The 20,918-nt window shown below is 38.0% G+C and overlaps 1 protein-coding gene and 2 non-coding genes across 3 annotated transcripts in view; all 3 read left to right on the top strand.

Annotated features, from left to right (window-relative positions):
- The window catches only part of WDR43 (WD repeat domain 43), a 52,204-nt gene extending 31,286 nt beyond the window's left edge, over window positions 1-20,918 (top strand). Inside the window, exons 9-18 of the mRNA XM_009237420.4 lie at window positions 607-693; window positions 1,730-1,861; window positions 3,745-3,876; window positions 8,328-8,414; window positions 9,710-9,741; window positions 10,728-10,791; window positions 14,174-14,287; window positions 15,025-15,094; window positions 19,162-19,211; window positions 19,312-20,918. Coding sequence (XP_009235695.2) covers window positions 607-693; window positions 1,730-1,861; window positions 3,745-3,876; window positions 8,328-8,414; window positions 9,710-9,741; window positions 10,728-10,791; window positions 14,174-14,287; window positions 15,025-15,094; window positions 19,162-19,211; window positions 19,312-19,494 — 951 coding nt within the window. The 3' untranslated portion in view covers window positions 19,495-20,918. The remainder of the gene's footprint in view (window positions 1-606; window positions 694-1,729; window positions 1,862-3,744; window positions 3,877-8,327; window positions 8,415-9,709; window positions 9,742-10,727; window positions 10,792-14,173; window positions 14,288-15,024; window positions 15,095-19,161; window positions 19,212-19,311) is intronic.
- Window positions 1,224-1,301, top strand: LOC112132179 (small nucleolar RNA SNORD53/SNORD92). Its single transcript, XR_002913987.2, has one exon. It is a non-coding gene; the product is annotated as a small nucleolar RNA SNORD53/SNORD92 (small nucleolar RNA).
- Window positions 2,144-2,221, top strand: LOC112132180 (small nucleolar RNA SNORD53/SNORD92). The gene has a single exon (XR_002913988.1). It is a non-coding gene; the product is annotated as a small nucleolar RNA SNORD53/SNORD92 (small nucleolar RNA).

Genomic DNA, 20,918 nt, shown 5'->3' with positions numbered 1-20,918 from the left:
CCATCCCTCTCTGGTTGCAGCCATTGTTGACTATTTTTTTGCATCTTTCCTGATATTGATTAATTACATGGTTATATAGAATTATGTATCACTTTAAATCTTTATTGGTTTGCTGCATCTGACTCCCCTGATCCTATTTAATAGCGTGTCAGGACATACAGGTGCATTTTGTTAATCATCAGTGCTACCTTTGACTTGCTTATGGAAAGGACAATGGGAGAGTTAAGAGTAGAACTAGTTACTATTTTGAGCACAGACTGTTTCTTAAAAGGATGATGAACTGATGTGTTTTCTTTAAAACCTGTTACGTTTAAAAATTCTGTTGATCTTTAAAAAATAAATGTGAAAAATTCAAGCAGTTCATAGCTGAGGAAAGTAAACCTTGGTACCCAATGTCTTCAGAGTTACCATTTTTCTTAACTGCCATCGGTCTGAGTGGTGATCATGGTTAACAGTTGAGTGTGGAAGCCTTCCATACTTTTTAATATTTTATAAAAATGCACAAGTAGTCATTTATTTTTCATTTTGTTCTTATTCCCAGTTGCTTTGACACTGTCTTTTTTTTCCTTTCCTCTCATCTTCCCCTTTAAAAAAATACATTTTCAGGCTTTAAACTCCAGAGAACCTCATATGTGTTTAGTAAGAGATATTTCAAACTGCTGGGCCCCCAAAGTAGAAACAGCTATAACAAAGGTGAGCACATTACAAATTTGAGGTTTTAAGAAAAAGGACATTTCTTTGGGTGAATTTGGGTGAATGGAACTGTTACTTAGTATTACGATTAAACTGAGTTTATCTTTTTATTCTTTATTAAAATACTTTATTCTCTTGTTTTATAAATTTTGTGGGATTATGGTTTTAGATGTCAAGATTGTATTCCTGATTTGTTGAGTGAATGACTGAGTAGAAGACTAGCAGTTGAAGACCTTGGATGTGGGTCTTCCCTGCCCACGATGCGTGATCATCTGGGCCAGGAAGAATGTAGGGATAAATATCAATATCAGATTTATCAATAGATAGTTTTTATCAGTCTCAGTACTTAAAAGAGCATTACTTTGCTGAGAGGAATGCTGTATTTCAGGGTGTAATAAAACCGTCATGGAGCTAGAGTTTAATACCACAAAAGCATAGGAGCATCATCATGGTGCTCCATTTTGCATATAGCTTGGTCTCTACGTGTAGGGGACGTGTTCGTGGTTTAGTGAGAAAGGGAAAGCCAAGACATGCTATGATGACATCCATATGGTTTCGCTGCTGGCTGAGTTTCAGTGATGACACCTTTCTCTTGGCTGTCTGAGCATTTCTGGCAGAGATTGAATTCTGGAGGTAGTTGTAAAATGTGTAACTTCACTTTTTAAATTTTTAAAAATCATTGTGTCCTTATGTAATCTGTAGTTTTTTAAAGCCAGTTGAATTTAGTAGTGGGGGATTGTATACCAGTGTTAGTGACACTAAATATTTAATAAGTTCTGATAACCAACTACTGTCAGGCCAGTCGGATTTTACTCTTATGTGGTATTGTAAGCTTTAAATTCACAGTCTTTCAGATTGTCACTTAAAAAGTTTGTCAACATTCAATTTAAAATATATCTTAAATTGATATCATATTAAATTAATTATATTACATTTTTCCAATAGAGGGCCCTTTAAAAGCTGTTTTCTCATTGAGGATACATAAGGACTAAGGTATGATTTCCTTTTTCACACTTTGGCTGTTCCTGTTGAACAGGTGAGGACACCAGTGATGAATTCTGAAGCAAAAGTTCTGGTGCCTGGGATTCCTGGTCATCATGCAGCTATCAAGCCTGCTCCTCCACAAACCGAGCAAGTAGAGAGCAAGAGGAAATCAGGGGGAAATGAGGTAATGCAACCTCTTTGACCATATATTTGAGTTTGTGATTTAAAATTACTGGGAAATTCTAACAAGTGTGTTGGATAGAGCCAAAGTTAAATCTTTAGAAATTTACTGAGATTTCTCCTGTTATGCTCTCTTTTATCTTCACCATCATAGGTTTCATAATTCTAGATTGTCATCTTTGTTTAACAGAGAAGATGGAACCTTCAGTAACTAAAGAGGCTGCTGTTTTGGCCATTAGTTAGTAGTTAGCTGGGTAACATAAAATGGAGTAAGTCAAGCCAGGACTTGCTGTGATGACTATCATTGGGTTTCGCATGTTGCTGAGTTCCAGTGATGCCTCTTTTCTCTTGGCTGTCTGAGCAATCCTGGCTAACTTAGTGCCAGTTGGTCTCTAAAAGTGATAGTTATTATAACTGTGTAAGTGTTTATGATCTTCATTTTTTCCTCAGTTCCCAAAATCCTTTGTGGTTACTGTACATGTCTGTGCAGAGTTGTTTTTTATCTTCCATTCACATTCTTCCCTCTTACATAAGGAATCTGGAATTTTAACTGTTTCATTCTTACAGAAATACTATGTTTCTTTAGCTGATTTTACTTTAATTTGTCTTTTTTTCTTTGTCCAATTTTTGAAGGATAATTTAGCTGATTTTAAATGTGTTTATTGGGTGGTGGGGTTGGGATAACATAGCTTCATAAAACATGCTCATAACATGTTCATAAAAGTTATTCCTCAGTTACATGATAGCTGACTTTAAAAATAAAGTGCCAACTTTCTTTGGCTTGGCCTAGTTTCAACTTTTTGATTTCCCCATGTCCTTTTTAATCTTTTTTGTGTTAGGATAAACCAAGCACATCTGTTTGCTATGTTAGGCATAGAACAAATTTCTTTTTGATAACCAAAGAGGCTGACAGAACATGTTAGACTTGATTTAATCAGGAATCAGTTCTGTACAATTGAGGGTGTTTGTTGTTGTTGTTTTTGTTCGTTTGTTTGTTTTTTGGAGATAGGGTCTCATTCTGTCACCCAGACTGGGGTGCAATGGTTTGATCTCGGCTCACTGCAACCTCCACCTCCTGGGCTCAAGTGATCCTCCCACCTCAGCCTCTCGAGTAGCTGGGACCCCATAGATGCATGCCACTATGCCTGGCTAATTTTTTTGTAGAGACAGGGTTTTGCCATGTTGCCTAGGCTGGTCTCAAACACCTGGGCTCAGGTGATCCGCCTGCCTCAGCCTCCCAGAGTGCTGGGATTACAGGTGAGAGCCACCACACCCAGACCACAGTTGAGTTTTTGTATAGCAAATTGCGTCTTGTTTATTTACACATAAATGTTAAGTATTTATCAAGGAAGGACACTTAGTTGTAGTATAGCATATTCTAGCTAATAAATCATCATTTGGAGCTCACTGTTAAAAATAGGAGGACTTTTTTTACAGATTGTTTTGGGAACATAACATTTCTTTATGCCCTTTTAATAATATTTTGTTTCCTCCTGCAGATCTGAGAGTGACACCAAGGGATAGTTATAGTGGGGCAAGCTTCTGTGAGAATAGATCTTAAGTCTTGTGTTTTAGAATCAGATGCCAGGTCTCTTGCCTTTTCTGAATCTTCATTTAGGAGGATTTTTATGAATGAACTTTTTCAAACCATGTGCTTCTTGGGCAGTTGTTTTTTTCACTGGAATCTGGAAGCTTGGATTGCAGAATGTTTGTCTCCAGCATTGGCATTATGGTAATGAGGTTCTCTTGGAATAAGAATGAGCATATTAGTGTTTTCCAGGGTTGAGGTATAAATCCTATTTTATTTTATTTTATTTTATTTTTTTTGTCTCCAAACTACTTTAAGTCTTGTCTGGTAACACATGAACAATCCTTTCTGTTCTGTAGGTTAGCATTGAAGAACGTCTGGGAGCAATGGATATAGACACACACAAAAAAGGAAAGGAAGATCTCCAGACGAATAGCTTTCCTGTTCTTCTTACCCAGGGCTTAGAAAGTAACGATTTTGAAATGCTAAATGTAAGTATATAGCAATTTTTAACTAAATTAACATGGTGAATATTTCTTAGAAAATGATTGACACAGCACATTCACAGCTGTGAGTCATCATGTCACAGGGCCATTTGGAATGTCATGTTTTATGAGTTTAGTCAAACAAGTATCACTTGGTGGCATTATACAGACAGTCACCGACCTACAACGGGATTGCATTGAGTTATTTTGAACCTGGAATGCATTTTCTCATAGAAATACTGTTCTGAATTATTAGGTTATTAGGCTTTAGTTTATAAAAGCCTTTATAAACATAGTGTAGCTGAATGATAATACTCAGCATTCTAGATCACAATTTATATTTTTTTCTGTAGGAAAATGCGTTCCTGAGTTTTTACTCTGGATTCCAGAAACTTATTTCCCCCTGGCCGTGAGAGGGGGCAGTGAGGTGGAACCTTGGCAATGGGTAGGAGGTTTGGGGGAAAATTCAAGAGGGTTGGGGGTTATGTTGTAAGATATGTAGAGGTAGAAGTACTAGAAACTTTGTATAAAGGGAGGCATTTATGATTTCTGTGTAAGTTGGTGACTGCTTGTATGAAGTTACTAGTTTGGTTCTCTTAAATTCTACAGTTCGACAGCATTCTATCTAGAACATTTAAGTGAAAAACAGTTCGATTCAAATACTGCCTGATCAGGTTGAAGCAGTTTACATTTGCTAATGCATTTATTCTTAATGACTCATAGCAGTGTTGTGATTTCAGTAAGTGTCAATGTGACTTTAATCCATAACCTGTGAATAGTGTGTCTCATTTTATTTGATCCATCTTTTTAGGGTACATTGATCCTAAAATTACTTTTAAAATAGTTTGTGAATGTGTGTATTGTGGAGGTAGATTTTAGTTTACCATGGCATAGAAACCTGGGTGAAGATTTGGTGAAAAATCTGTAGAAAACAATTGACAGTGTTTTTGAAATGGAATATAACTTAACTGCCCTCATTGCCTACTAATTATGCTTTGAAACCTTCCTCAGTAGGTACCAATGAATCAAGTCCAAAGTTTTTCTTTTTCTTGTTAGGAAACAGTTCAGAACATTTAGAATAGTACAGTGGACCATCACGAACTCATTACCTAGTTTCAAAAATTATCAGTACTAGCCAATCAACTGTTGATTTGTTGATAGTCTCACTTGTCTCCCCAAGTTATGGTGAAGCAAATCTCAGATGATCACATATCATTTTATCCATAAATATGCCCCATTCAACTTAAAACATCCTTTAAAAAAAAAACCATAATCCATTGTTGCACCTCAAAAAAGTAATTCTTTAAAATTTATCAAATATCGTTAGTGTTTATATTTCCCTGATTGTCTCAAACTTTTTTTTTATTTCTGCTTTTTTTTTTTTTTTTGAGACAGAGTCTTGCTTTGTAGCCCAGGCTGGAGTGCGGTGGCGCAATCTCGGCTCACTGCTATCTCTGCCTCCCAGGTCCTGGTTCAAGCAATTCTGCCTCAGCCTCCCGAGTTGCTGGGATTACAGGCGCGTGCCACCTTGCCCAGCTAATTTTTGTATTTTTAGTAGAGACGGGGTTTCACCATGTTGGCCAGGCTGGTCTTGAACTCCTGAGCTCGTGATCCACCCGCCTTGGCCTCCCAAAGTCCTGGGATTACAGGCGTCAGCCACTGTGCCGGCCTATTTTTGCTTTCTTTAAAACAAGATTCCAACAGAGTCTACACTGTATTTAGTTGGTATGCCCCTTCTGTCTCTTGCAATTTAGTTTTTTGGAGAAGTTAGGTTATTTGCCCAGTAGAGAGTTCCGTGTTCAAGATTTTGCATACTGCATCACTTGTGGTATCATTTAACACATTGCTCTGTTTATCTTGTTCTTTATATAGGTTAGATCTAGAAGCTTGAAGATCTAGATCTAGATCTGGTTAGATCTATAAGCTAGAAGAGATTCAGTTGAAAATCTTTTTTTTTTTTTGCAAGAACATTTCAAAGATGTTAATATGTAATTTTCATTAAGTGTCATAGGTTGTTGAAAGGGAAAATAAAATGCTGTTTATGAGAACACTTCTTAAATTGTATAGGTTACTTAGGTAGAAATAATAGAGAAGTGGTTGAATGATGAAAAATTATGTGCTTTAAAAGTTAGTAAAGAGCATAAAATACACATGCCCTTCCTTCCGCTTTTTTTTTTTTTTTTTTTTTTTTAAATGAGACAGGGTCTCACTCTGTCACCCAGGCTGGAAGGGCAGTGTTGCAATTGTAGCTCACTGCATGAACTCCTGGGCTCAAGTGATCCTCCCACCTCAGCCTCCTGAGTATCTGGGACTGCAGGCACGCATCACCATAGCCAGCTAATTTTTAAAATTTTTTTGGTAGAGACAGGATCTGCTATGTTGCTCAGATTGGTTTCAAAGTCTTGTTCTCAAGTAATCCTCCTGCCTCAGCCTCACAAAGTGCTGGCATAGAATAACCCTTTCAGAAAATTTTTATTCTGTTTATTGATTGATTGATTGTCGCCCAGGCTGGAGTGCAGTGGCGTGGTCTCAGCTCACTGCAACCTCTGCCTCCCAGGTTCAAGCGATTCTCCTGCCTCAGCCTCCTAAGTAGCTGAGATTATGGTTGTGCGCCGCCACACCCAGCTAATTTTGTATTTTTAGGAGAGACAGGGCTTCACTGCATTTGCCAGGATGGTCTCAGACTCCTGATCTCCGGTCACCTGCCCCTCTTGGCCTCCCAGAATGCTGGGATTACAGGCGTGAGCCACCGCTCCCAGCCAAGTAAACCCTTTTTTAAAAAAGAAAAGAATGGATGTTCTTATAATGTATTACCTGGAGATTATGCATTTATGTACTCTGTACTCTAAAAAGAAAGAGGTTAGTAACATTTTTCCTTCTAAAAACATTTTCCCACTTCCCAAAAGCTGCCTTATGAGGATATTTACCAGGAGAATAACACACATACGTTCATACAGAGACTTGCTCATGAATGTTCTTTGTAATGGCCCCAAACTGGAAAGAACACATATGTCCTTTAACAGGTGAATGGAGAAACAAATTGTTTATCTAGCAATATAAGTAATGTGTTATTAATAGACCAGTAGTATTCATGAATCTCAAACTAAGGCTCTGAGAAAGAAGCCAAGCAAAAAGTAATATAAATTCCTATTTATATAAAAATTCTGGAAAAGCAGACCAATATGTAGTTCAGTAGCTGCCTGGGAATCGGGGTGGAAGGAGGGATACATTTAAAGGGACCCAAGGAGACCTGAGGGTGATAATGTTTATTTTTATCATATCATAGTATTTGTTTCATGGGTAGAGAGTATGTCAAACTGATCAAGCAGTACACCTTAAATATGTGGTGTTTATTATGCTTCATTTGTACTGCAGTAAAGTTGTAAAAGAAAAATCTTGTCTTCAACACCACCTTCTTAGTAGTTATAACTATGGCTTATAGGTTTGTTTCTTTACATACATCCTTGACAGAAATTAATGAGGCTGAATCCTCTGTTTATTATCATTTCACTTAGTTTAGGATAACGTATTTTTATTTGCTTATTTTAAATTAGAAAATCATTACTAATTACTGAGACCAGGAGGTCAAAGCTGCAGTGAGCTGTGATCATGTCACTGCACTCCAGCCCAGGCAGCAGAATGAGGCCCCTGTTTCAAATAAATACATTAATAGTTTGGAAACTAACTTTGTCTATTTTTGCCTTTTGGTGCCACTGCTATTTCTATTCTGAGCATATTTATAGCAACAACCATCACCAAAAAATACATACACCATTAGAAAGACTCTCTGGGACTAAACCCTTTCAAAAGGACCCTAATTTTCACCTTCTACTTCTGTAAAGCATGTGGGGCTTGAAGAAGTTGAACAACCTGTCCCAGAAGATGTACTTCTAAGGGGCAGGACCGGAACTGATATGCTCTGTGTCCTTTGCTGTAACCCAGTGTGGAGACTGGGTCTCTACCATAGATGTACCCTTAAAGGGTTTTAATTCAAGCTCTCATTATGTCATCTTTTGATTGGCGTAAAATTTTACCAAAATGTTGACATCTAATTTAAAAGGATTTCTTGCTTTCTAAGTAATTTTACTGTTTTGCTCACTCTAGGGTGGATATAGCCCAAATTTCATAAAATGGAGGTTTGGGAACATCTCTAAAGTGGCATATGTCTGTATTCAAATGTCTAGAGATGTTTTAATAAAACACAAAGAAGTAAAATTACTTTAGTAATGAAGTAAATTTACTGATATCCAAAGACTGTGCTTGTCTGTTAAGCACAAGACGTAATATAACATACTCCATTTAGTCCCTCCAACCTATATTTTTGCTAAATTCAGTTTGTAGTTTATTGCCTTGGTCTTAAATGATTTAAAGAATTCATTTTTACAGACTTATTTTTTTCTGTGATGTCCTTGGTTTGTGAGTATGCTCATCTTAATAATCCTTTTATTTTCTCACAGAAAGTACTTCAAACTAGGAATGTAAACCTTATAAAGAAGACTGTATTAAGGATGCCCCTGCATACTGTTATTCCGTTGTTACAAGAGGTAACTGACTGCTTTTTTCATTTTAGCGTCCTAATGCCATGAATTAAATGGAAAATTCAGTAGTTAGAGAAATGGATTTGTAATACGTAAGGACACATGGCATTTAGAGTGAGTCATGGATGGAGGAAAGTACTTTAGACCAAAAAAAAAAAAAAAAAGTGAAATTAATTCCTGGGGCAATGAAAGGAAATGTCATTGGCAGTTTTACCTTTATTCTGCTAATGGCTGTTGTGTGTCTGTTTACCTGGAGGCACTTGGAACTTGTGGCACAGAATGCTGTATGTACAGGATGTCATCTACATGGGAATAATTGTTGTAAACATCCCAACATAAAGCTCCCAAATTCTCATTTTGGTTTTTTCCATTATGTCCTGTGAGGTACCTTAACCTAACACTGAAACCATTTTTGTATGTATTGATTTTCTTAATCACAGATTGGTTGTTAATCTCTGTGACTGGCAGTATGGAATTGGAGGTGGGAGGACTGCTTGAGCCCAGGAGTTTAAGACTGTAATGCGCTATGATTGCACCTTTAAATAGCCACTACACTCTAGCCTGGGCAACATAGCAAGACCCCATCTTTAAAAAAAAAAAGTATACATAATTTCACTGAAACTTGCCCTACAAGAGTGGGTATAAATTTTTAAAAATTAGGCCTAAAAATAGAGTGTATTCTTTGTAATTAGAAATTATACCTGGATTCCATTTGTCTAACATGCTGCTGAAGTATTTTGCAAGTATAGTTAAGGTATTAACAGTGTGGGCTGGTGTACCATTATTGGTAAGGGAAAACTCTGTACTTAAAAAAGCAGTGTCTTGTATAGAAAAGTGTGGTCATATGTTTTTGTAATACTGCCTACTATAAAAATTTGCCTAACCTTGATTTTTTTCTTTGTATTTTAAAAATTGAGATACAATTCACATAGCATAAAATTTAACTCTTTTAAAGTATACATTTTAGTGTTTTTCAGTATGTTTGCAAGTTGTGCAATTGTCACCCCAAAAAGAAATCCTTTGTCTATTAGCAGTCACTCTCCATTCTTCCTTCTCCCCAGTTGCTGGCAATCACTAAGCTATTTTCTGTCTGTGGATTTGCCGGTTCTGGACATTCCTTCGTATAAGTCCTATCGTGGACTTTTATCAGTTCATTACTCTGATTATGGGAATATTATGCTGGTTTAAAATAGACTACTTATTAGAATAATAATTTCTCAATATTGTCATTGTATCATAGGAATTGACAGCATTGGTTGCCTCTGAAGTGCTGTTGTTAATAGTGTTTTTCTCTCCCTTAGCTTACAAAGAGGTTACAAGGACATCCTAATAGGTAAGATTAAACAGGTGACTTAAAAACAGTGTTGTCTGACAGCATGAAATTAAATATTAGGTGGTTCTGATTTCTAACTAATAAAACTCTTTAAGTGTCAAATATTAGCCCCTTGCCACCTCCCTTATTTTAAGTTGAATGATTCTTATTCTTAGCGTTTTATTATAGTTTTCTTTTGGAAAACTCCTAAATTGATACTTAAGCTAGCAGGTCATTTAAATGATTAGTCTTATTTTATTTAATAACTTAGTGTTGATATTGTAAAATTGCTGTTTATAGTACCTGCCGAACCTCTGATAGCTGCTTAAGACTCTAAAAATATGTTTTAGCTAAAAGACTAAATTTTGTGTCTTTTTTCTTGATAATCTGATCAAACATTTAAATAAGATGACATCTTAAAGATCCTAAGCTTATAGTGTATTATCATCAGTATCTAGATAGTAAAATATGTAGTTTTTCTTTAAAATATTTTTTTTCTCATGGGGTGCATTAGCCGTCTGAGCTCACAAAAGAGGAAAGCTAAATAATTCATTAATTATGACTGTTTTTTGCACATTTTTGGTCTATATTTGCCTTTTAATGTTAATGGAGGACTTTGCTACTCTTGACAGAATATATTTTTATGTTTATTGTTAACCTAAAATGCAAAACCAGTCGAACTCAATTTGGATGAAGATTACTGCCCTCCTATCAGTTAATTATGAAGTAAAGCATGGGTTTTATTCTTGAACTGTTTTAGAGGGAGGGGTTTTTGTCCTGTTTTCTTATGTGGCCCCCAATCCCTGCCCGAGGTCTATGACACAGATCTCAGGTAATCTGAAAGAAAAAACGGAAAGTGATATATACACAGTGATATATGTATTACAGTCATTTTCACAGAGCAACATTTATAGATCTTCACTTGTCTGTCTGGGGTTTTGTAATAGTTCAGTTGAATTTACTTTTGAATTTGTGAACATTAGTTTACTTGCATTTTTTTTTTCCAGTGCTGTGCTAATGGTTCAGTGGCTAAAATGTGTGTTAACAGTTCATGCATCATACCTGTCCACGGTGAGTCTTTTCAGCTTCTGTTGCTGAGTATGAATAGTTTGGCTTTGATAAGGATTGTAAACTTTGACAAGTATGGCTGAACAAAACCATCCTTTCCCCATCTATCCTTCAGCCGTTAGATGCTTCCTTTAGAGATTTTGTTTTACCCCAGGTGCAATGACATGAGCCCTTTCATGATGTCACTGCTGTGACTTTTTATAAATTGGTCTTCCCCCCCGCCCCCCGGATGTAAAAATTAACATATATTCTATAGAGATCTTTACAAATACAGAAAGGAGAAAAGTTATATAATGACATACTAGGATTTAGATGTTACACACACACACACACACACACACACACACACACACACAGCAGGTTTTAAATGTTTTTATACATGGTAATGCGTCTGTCCTGCCTTGCCCCAGGAGGATAAAATGTAGTTAATGATAACAGTAACATAAATATTTACTACCTGACAATTTGCTGGTGCTGCTGTCAGCTCTTGATTACCTATGCAAATAAAAGAGGGAAAGCAACACCAGAAAAAAAAAATTGTGTTCATAATATGAGTTGGGTTCTTTGCCACATCATTACATCCATTATATTTTAAGCTGGAAATAAAAGTATTCAATTTTTTTTCTTTATCTAGTGCTTTACATTAAGTTTTAAGTTTTTAATGGACAGTTGAAAGAAATCCTGAATTGTTCTTTAAAATGTAGCTCTTCTTAACACAGTCTCACCCAACTCCTGCCTTGTCACAGTACCTTGTTCTCTGTCACTGACTCCTTTGCCTTCAGTGGCTTGAATTAGGGAAAACTTGGTTAATCTGCTTTGAGGTCAGCAGTTTGTTCTTTGTGTGTTTGGGGAGAACTCGCTAAGATGCTGGAATGGGGTTGAGACAAACAATAATAAGGATGGATCCTGGGTGTCCCACCCAGCCTGCAGGAGGCTTGGGAGGTAGCCTGGGAGCACTGGTGAGAGGGGTTTTGGGAGGTGACCTGGGAGCACTGGTGAGAGGGGTTTTGGGAGGTGACCTGGGAGCACTGGTGAGAGGGGTTTTGGGAGGTCACTTGGGAACACTGGTGAGAGGGGTTTTGGGAGGTGGCCTGGCAGCACTGGTGAGAGGGGTTTTGGGAGGTGGCCTGGGAGCACTGGTGAGAGGGTGGCCGAGGGGCATTGCAGTTGCATGAATGATCCCAGCAGACATCGGATCTTAGGAATCTGGATGGCAAATGGGGCAACACTAATGTGGCCTCAGTTACTTGCTTAGAAGTGAGGAGAGACCCAGGAGACCTTGTAGTGAAATCTTTTCTGGAATCAACTCCTGAGGTATAACCAGAGTAGTTGTGGTGTAACATTCAAGGTCATGGCAGAACAGACCAAAGGATGGTATAGGGAGGGCCCCTCAGCCCGTAGCAGTTATCAAGGAAACCATGGTTTTCTTCGCTCTTTTCCTTCATTTCTTCCTTCGTTTGCAGATATTTTTAAGTGCCTTCTCTAAGCCAAGGGCTATGCCAGGCATGGGGATTCAGCAATGTACAAAACACTCTGGTCCCCATCTTCTTGGAGCTCATAGTCTGAACAGGGACACAAAAGGGAGGTGATAAATTGGAATGCAGTGACCTTAAACCTTGCTTTACTAATTTTTGTGTCTGTCTGCTGTTTAAAGTTAACATTTGAATGAAACACTTTTTTACTAAAGTATTAGAAATAGGAGTGCAGGTAAAGGCTAATCAGAGGTAAAGAGTGGAGTCCTGGCCGGGCACGGTGGCTCACACCTGTAATCCCAGCACTTTGGGAGGCCGAGGCGGGCGGATTATGAGGTCAGGAGATGGAGACCATCCTGGCTAACACGGTGAAACCCCGTCTCTACTAAAAATACAAAAAATTAGCTGAGCGTGGTGGCAGGTGCCTGTAGTCCCAGCTACTCAGGAGGCTGAGGCAGGAGAATGGCATGAACCCGGGGGGTGGAGCTTGCAGTGAGCAGAGTTTGTGGCACTGCATTTCAGCCTGGGCGACAGAGCGAGACTCTGTCTCAAAAAAAAAAAAAAAAAAGAATGGAGTCCCTTTTTCTGTAGTGCTACAGGGACAGATAAAAGAATATCAGAATATCCTGGGGGTAGGGGGTGAGGTGGGGAAGCCAGCGTTGTTCTTTTTTTTTTTCTTGAGATGGAGTTTCGCTCTTGTTGCCCAGGCTGGAGTGCAATGGCACAATCTTGGCTCACCGCAACCCCACCTCCTGGGTTCAAATGATTCTCCTTCCTCAGCCTCCCGAGTAGCTGGGATTACAGGCATGTGCCACCATGCCTGCCTGATTTTTGTATTTTTAGTAGAGATGGGGTTTCTCCATGTTGGTCAGGCTGGTCTCGAACCCCCGACCTCAGGTGATCTGCCCGCCTCAGCCTCCCAGAGTGCTGGGATTACAGGCATGAGCCACCGCGCCCTGCTGCCAGCGTTGTTCGTAGAGCCCAGAGATGGGAGGAAAGTTAACCAGAGGCAGGTATTTGAAGGCACTGGGACAGGAAGAGGCTTGTTCTGGATTTCCAAATGGCTTCCTTTAAAAAGAGGCATTTAAATTTTTCCAGTTGCTTTTCATAGTTGATCTAGGATAGAAAAATTATGGCCATCATGGTTTCCTTTCATAATGTTAAAAATGATCATCTCTGTGAAAGCAGAGAGAGCAAGGAGACTTTAAGATTTTATGAGAAAGGCAAATTACCATTGTTTTATTCCTCAATGAACCTGGAGGAGCCAGACCTTTATCAGTCGTGTTTTGTTCCAATTGTAACAGCTATATTCTCAATACCAAAAGACTCCGATGAGAGCAACATGGGAGCAAAAAAAGAGAATGTCCTACTTTTATTTTTTAAATATGCTTCAGAGGACTCATTAACAGGAAGTATATTTAAAATGCAAAAGGTCAACTTTGTACTTTGTTCTTCTGGTCTCTGGGAGCCGGGAAAAGGCTTCTCTACCTCTTTAGGGCCTTACAGTAAGGGTAGATAATATGCTAGCATCAGAGGATAAGATTCAGAGGAAAGCCTCTTTAGCCTGGAGATATGTGGTAGAGGCATTTTAATTTCCTGTCTACTTTATATTGGATATTGGCCTTATCTGAAATAATTTGATCAATACAGAAAAGTGCCACCTTGCAGTTTCACTCTCTTGCCCTTATATCATTTTTTTTATAAGACTATTATTTTTTCCTCTTAGGACATTGAGGGTCTTCCGTGAAAATTCGTGATGTTAGGCTGTGTTGCAAGTAGCCACTGCCACTGGAAGTACTTGTAAGCAGATGTGTGTGGTGCAGTGGCTAAATACTGAGGCATAGCTGAGCATGATTTGCATGTTTGTCATCTCTAATATGTTAATAGTGCCAAATGATCATTTTTTTCTCTAGTTGCCTGACCTGGTACCCCAGCTGGGGACCCTCTACCAGTTAATGGAAAGCAGAGTCAAAACTTTTCAGAAACTTTCACACCTTCATGGAAAGCTTATTCTTCTAATTACACAAGTGAGTAAATCATATTGTTCTGGGCTAAAACTTTTGGATATGGTAGGAATGGAGAGAGGAATAAGGATCATTTTGAGACAGGGTCTTGCTCTGTCGCTCAGGCTGCACTGTGGTAGCGTGGTCATAGCTCACTGCAGCCTCGCTCAAGTGCCTGCCAAGGAGCTGGGACTACATGGATGCACCACCATGCCTGGCTAATTTTTAAATTTTCGTAGAGATGGCGTTGCCCAGGCTGGTTTTGAACTCCTAGGCCCAAGGGCTCCTACCATCTTGACCTCCCAAAGTGCTGCAATTACAGGCGTGACCCACCATGCCTGGCTGAGAGCTGCCTATTTCAGTAAGAAATTGGTAAATCAGGATCTAGTCTTTAACTTGGAAAGCTTATCAATTTGACAGTAAGAAAGTTTAGTTGTGCCTATTTCAACTTTTACTCAAATCTTTTTCTCACCATTGTGTTTCAATTGTTATACAGTTAGTAAGTTATAGGATATTTATACAGTTAAAATTTTGGCACAGAAAGATATTCTAATCACCTCAGAGTTTTTCAGCTTTACAGAGTAATTCTTTCCCTCTTGTATTTGAAGGATGTTTTTGCTCTATATTGTATGAAGGTCCTCCATTATGGTGGTGGAGGGTGAGTTAGCAGCAAGCAGTGGGGAAGGTTGGGTATGCTGGTGGTTGTGATACTTGGGATATGTTTACACTCTATTTCAGAACAGTACTTCATCTTCTTCCAGGTAACAGCATCAGAGAAAACAAAGGGAGCAACTTCCCCTGGACAGAAGGCAAAGTTGGTGTATGAAGAAGGTAAAGACTGGGGGAATGGGATGGAGTCTAGAATTATAACATTCAGTTTTCAGTGACTGAGTTCTGTTATCTTTTTGAAAATGTCAACGTAAGATCTTCCTTTGGCAAGCCTCCTCTAATTAAAATAGGCAACTCCGTGGCAAAAATACATGATTCATCAGATAAGAAAAGGCACAAGTATAATACAGTGACAAAAAAGGGCATTAGTTATGGAAGATTTTTTTTCTTTTCTCTTTTTTTAAAGACAGTCTCAGTCTGTCGCCTAGGTTGTAGTGCAGTGCCGTGATCACAGCTTGCTGCAGCCTCCACCTCCTGGGCTCAATGCAATCTTCCTGTCTCAGCCTCCTGAGTAGCTGGGACTACAGGCGTGCACCACCATGCCTGGCCAACTTTGGTATTTTTTTGTAAAGACAGAGTTTCACTTTGTTGCCCAGGATGGTCTCAAACTCCTGGGCTCAAGTGATCCCAATGTGCTTGGATTACAGGTATGAGCCACCATGCCCAGCCAGGTATGGGAAAGATTTAAATAGAAGAACATTATATGAACAAACTTAGTGTAAATACATTTAAAAATCTAGGTGGTATAGTTAATTTTTAAGGAAACGTTAATGACCAAAATTAACTTTAAAAGAAATAAAAAGTTTGAAAAAGCCAGTAGCTCTAAAATTGACTTTATAAAACTTCTCACAAGATATGCCTAGATATTTTGAAGGTTATTTGATCAGGCCTTCAAGGAACAGATCTTTTCTTTTTTTTTTTTTTTTTTTTTTGCACAGACTCTCTCTCTTGCTCAGGCTGGAGTGCAGTGGCTCAAGGTCGATCATAGCTCACTGCAGCCTCAAACTCTTACACTCAAGCGATCCTCCTGCTTCAGCCTCTAGAGTAGCTGGGACTGTTGAGCCACCATGCCTGGCTAATTTTTTTTTTTTTTTTTAAAGGTAAAGATGAGGTCTCTTTGTTGCCCAAGCTGATCTTGTACACCGTGGCCTCAAAAACGGTCTTCTCGCATCAGCTTCCCAAAGTGCTGGGAATAGAAGCATGACCCACAACCTGGGCTGTCCTTTTTGTCATGTACTAGCAATTTAGTCATTTTATGAGCCAAGTATAATGTTGATAACAAAACCTGGAAATGTCAAAAAGGGAACATTTTAGATCATCCTCAAATATCCTGAGTAGCAAATTGATTATAGAAGTGTAGGGTTACAGAGTTAATGTGCAATAATAGACAGCTAGACCAATAGATTGGCCTAGCTACCCCTGAAAAACCTGTAGTTCTGTGGACTCTTGGTGTGTTTATTGATGGTATGTATTGTATCATTGTGGAGAAGATAGCCTGCTCAGTAAGTTGTTAGAAACACTGATAATTTATATGGAACAAAAAGTTTTACCATTATCACATCACACATCACATTCCATATTGTGAGAAATGGATAAATTTGAAAGAGTGAAAATGGTCAGGTGTTGGCCATGATTTGGGAAATGGGAACTCATGCTGTGGTGGGAGTATGTGTGCATTCTTTTTAGAGAGCAACTTTGTAATCTCAAAGTTGATAATTTGCATATCCTTCCATTCATCAAGAGCAGTCCCAAAGTGATCCCAAAGTGCTTGTGTGTATCCCAATGACCAATACTTCTCCAAGTATGAACAGAGGACCTGTGGGGATGCCCAGAACTCTTTGAGTGGCTCATGATGTCCTCCACTTTTCAGTCAGTCATCTGTGGGAGGCTAGATTTTCTTCATATAGTTCAAATAAAACAACATATCCAAAAAATAAAATGGAGAAGCAAATAGGAGAAGTTTATAAAAGTGCCACCCTACTTAGTAGAATTTGTTGTTGTTTTGGCAATTCCATTTTTCAATTTTAGTGTATGTGCTGCCTAAGAGAGCACAGAAATACCATTTTTCATTAAAACATGATTTGTGTTAACATGTAATGGATGGGCATTTGTAAACAGATTAAATATTCTTAAATTTAAAAATTGAATTTGAATGTGATAAATATAGGTAGACTTTTCCCACATAAACAAAAACTTTTTGGAGCCCTCAGTTTTTTAAGAATGTGGAAAGCATTTTAAGGCTAAAAGGCTTGACAACATAGCTTTAAAACATATATGTAAAGAGATTATATAAGTATGTTCATTGCAGCCTTTGTAATTAAGAAAAAGACTTGTAAACAACATAATTCTTCATTAGTGGGAGCATGTTTAAAATGATTTATTCCTTTAGCATAACACTACATTAGTGAGAGTGCCTGGAGTCGAGGTCGAGTTAACATGCATAAGTTTGATTACAAAACCAAGTCAAAAAATGATACCTTCTGTATAGCATCGTGTAATTGTATTAGTAAGCAAAATAAGGGTGGCTTGAACATAAGCTCCTCCATACTGCAACATTCGATTTGGTACCTGAGGTGGCTACTAAACGACTAACGGGTGGTTAGTGTAGACAGCGAAGCTGGACAAAGGGATGATTTACCTCTCCGGCCAGGCGGAGCCAGATAGCACGGCACTTCATCACGCTGCACATAACAGGGCGCAATTTGAAACTTAGGGATCCTTGATTTGTTACATTTTCCATTTAATATTTTTGGACTGCAGTTGCCAGGGGAAACTGAAATTGGGGAAAAGGAACGCATATTGGGGGAACTGCTGCATATGTCTTTCGTGAATATGTACATGTGTAGTTCATGGGTAGTATGATGTATATGTTATAACAGCATACGGGGGAATGAGAGGCTCACAATAGTGGTTTCTTTTGGGGAGTGGGCTTAGGGAGATGGGCATGTAAGGGAACTTCATCTGGAGATAATGATTTATTTTCTTAAAAAGTAGATAGAAGAAGAATGTTAGACTGTCTTAAAAAAATAGGAATTCCATTCTATATTATTGGATAACATTAGCACACCTAACAAAATCAATTCCTTAGTTTTATCCAATGCCCAGTTTATCTTCATCTTTCTCCAGTTATCCATAAAATATCTTTTAAAGCTGTTTTTCCCAAACTAGACTCGAGTTTTGCATCATGGGGTTGAATCTGGCTACTGTGTTTCTGAAGTCTCTTTTTAGTCTTTAAGAACTCCCTTTTTCATGACATGGACTTGGTGAAGAGACTGGGAAGTGTATTTCACAGAATGCCCCACCTTATGGTTGTGGATTTGCTTCCTTTTGGTTTCTTTTAATTTGCTCCTCTAAGCTACAGTTCCTTTAAACTGGATGTGAGGTCTAAAGGTTTGATTGGATTTTATTTTTGGAGGGGTTGCATCCATGCTGATCGTTCATATTGCATCACACCAAGAACCACATTGTGCGTGTTCACAGTTTTTTCCTCTCCGTTGTGAGATATGTCTTCCTTAGTGCTTAGAGAATAATCTAGCAGTGTTAATTTTTGTTTTAATGTTTGCGTGTTTTCCCCCCAGTCATACATCTAACATATCAGTTGCTAATATTTCATTATTAGTACTTTATGGGTTAAAAAATAATGCTAATTCTTCCATTTCATTTATAAGCCAGCTTTTCTGTGTTGAATTTTTCCTCATCCACTGGGGCTATTTGGTGGCCCTGATATGGCTTAGTATTTTAAGATGAGATTTTTGTAAGGGTTTGGCTAGTTGGTTTGGACTGGTGAGATCTTGAAGGAATAATATAATGAACATACTTTTATACATGTAGGAATAAATTAGCCAGGTGTGGTGGCTCTTGCCTGTAATCCCAGCACTTTGGGAGGCAGACGTGAGCGGATCCTTTGAGTCCAGGAGTTCGAGATCAGCTTGGGCAACATGGCGAAACCCCGTCTCTACAAAAATTAGCTGGGTGTGGTGGCTACTCAGGAGGCTGAGGCAGGAGCCTGAGGCTTGAACCCAGGAGGCAGAGGCTGCAGTGAGCCAAGATTGCTCCACTGCACTGCAGCCTGCAAAAAAAAAATAACTAATGTTATTTCTCAGTTGGATGATTGCTAAATATAAATAATATTTCTAAAAGTAAATTCAGGAATCTGGTTCTGTTTAATTTCCAGGCTATACCCTCTGTTTTGTTCTAAAATTAAGGCTGGGTTCTTTCTCCCCTTACAGAATCTTCTGAAGAGGAGTCTGACGATGAAATAGCAGATAAGGATTCTGAAGTGAGTGATTTGTTCCCTGTGTATACATCGGCCTTTATATCCTCATACTGTGTAAGAATGAGGTCTTCATGAATGCTTTCCTTGTTGGTATTTCAACTAGGATAATTGGGATGAAGATGAGGAAGAGAGTGAAAGTGAAAAAGATGAGGACGTTGATGAAGAGGAAGATGAGGATGCCGAAGGAAAAGATGAAGAAAATGGCGAGGACAGAGATACAGCAAGTGAAAAAGAATTAAATGGAGATTCTGACTTAGATCCTGAAAATGAAAGTGAAGAAGAATGAAGACAGCAAAGCAAGCCGGTCAAACTATATAAACTCTGGCTCACCTTGCCCAGTGGTGAGGGCTGCCTCTGTGCCAGGATGCCAAGGACCGCTGCACATTTCCAAATTCACAGCGGTGGATCCCATGCCACTTTGCTGTCCTGAGCACCCCAGACTTGACTGTGTAAATAAGAGTGTTTCATTCAAATGTTAATAAACTTTACACAGTATATAGACACATTTTCTGCAATGTACTGACATCAGTGTCCAATATATGGTATATTTTTATAATATAATATCCTAGTATGATTGGTTATATCAAGAATTGACAAGTGCAGATAGAGACCTTTCCCATAGGAGTTGAAGAACTGGACTGTTGTAAAGAAGTCAGCTCTTATCTCAGGTTGGTATCTTTCATCAAATCCAGATGCAAAGCAGCACTAGTGAAAATTTTTTTAATTTAGTACATTTAATTTGGTACGTTTTCATAAAATATGAAGGGATAACTACAAACTGGAGTAAAAATGATGGTAATTAAAAAAAATCATCAGTATCCCTAGCTTGTCTATTAACTGTGATAATCTGACTTGAGTCAGATTGAATATTTGGAGTGCTTCCCCAGGATAACCACTTATTTTTTAAGCTGTCATGTGAAGTATTTTTTTAAAACAAAACAAAAATTATGATCATTAAAAAACTAGATTTAACCATATTAAGGATTTTTCTTGACTGCAAATTACTTGTAAAGAATCATCAGTATATAGATTAGAAGTGCTCATTACCTGCAACTTTTAAAAAAAATTCAGTTATAGCTGCTTTTGAAGAGGTTTCCATTTTTATTTAAATTACTAATGGATCAAAGAACAATTGTTTATTTTTTCTCTTTGGTTTTAGATATTAATGATAACCTTGTTGGAATTTTTTTCCAAAGAAAATATTTTTATAATTGAATAATTTAATGTTTTTCTTTTCATTACCTACTCTTGGCAGTGTTAGGGTATCTGTTTACCTTTAAAATGATAAATCTCACTCAAGATTTTTTATGTATGTATAAATATTTTGGTGTGCTACAAAAGCCTTTGCAAATTATCAGTAGTTTTTTTTTTTTTTTTTTTTTTTAAAGAATGAGCCAATATTGGCTTAGTGCTCACTAGGGGACATGCAGATGGAAGCTCACCTCTAAGAAAGGGCTGGGCAGATGGATTTATTTTTTCCCACCTGTGAATATGTAAAACAAAACCATTATCTTTGAGGGACTTTTTAATACCAATGACAGAACAGAGATTTGTGTGCTCAACTTAAGAGCCAGAGCCATATAAGCATCTTGGGAAAGCGAGTTTGAACCAGCTGCTGGTGTAATGTACAGTTATATTTGTCTATAAATTGAGCTGTTTATGGCAATTTAATACCATTCTCTTTGTAAAGTGAATAAATATTCATCTTTA

The sequence above is a fragment of the Pongo abelii genome, chromosome 12 (assembly GCF_028885655.2).
Source record: "Pongo abelii isolate AG06213 chromosome 12, NHGRI_mPonAbe1-v2.0_pri, whole genome shotgun sequence".
NCBI classification, from domain to species: Eukaryota; Metazoa; Chordata; class Mammalia; order Primates; family Hominidae; genus Pongo; species Pongo abelii.
Note: the sequence above shows the minus strand (reverse complement) of the source record. Positions and strands in the feature narration are given on the sequence as shown.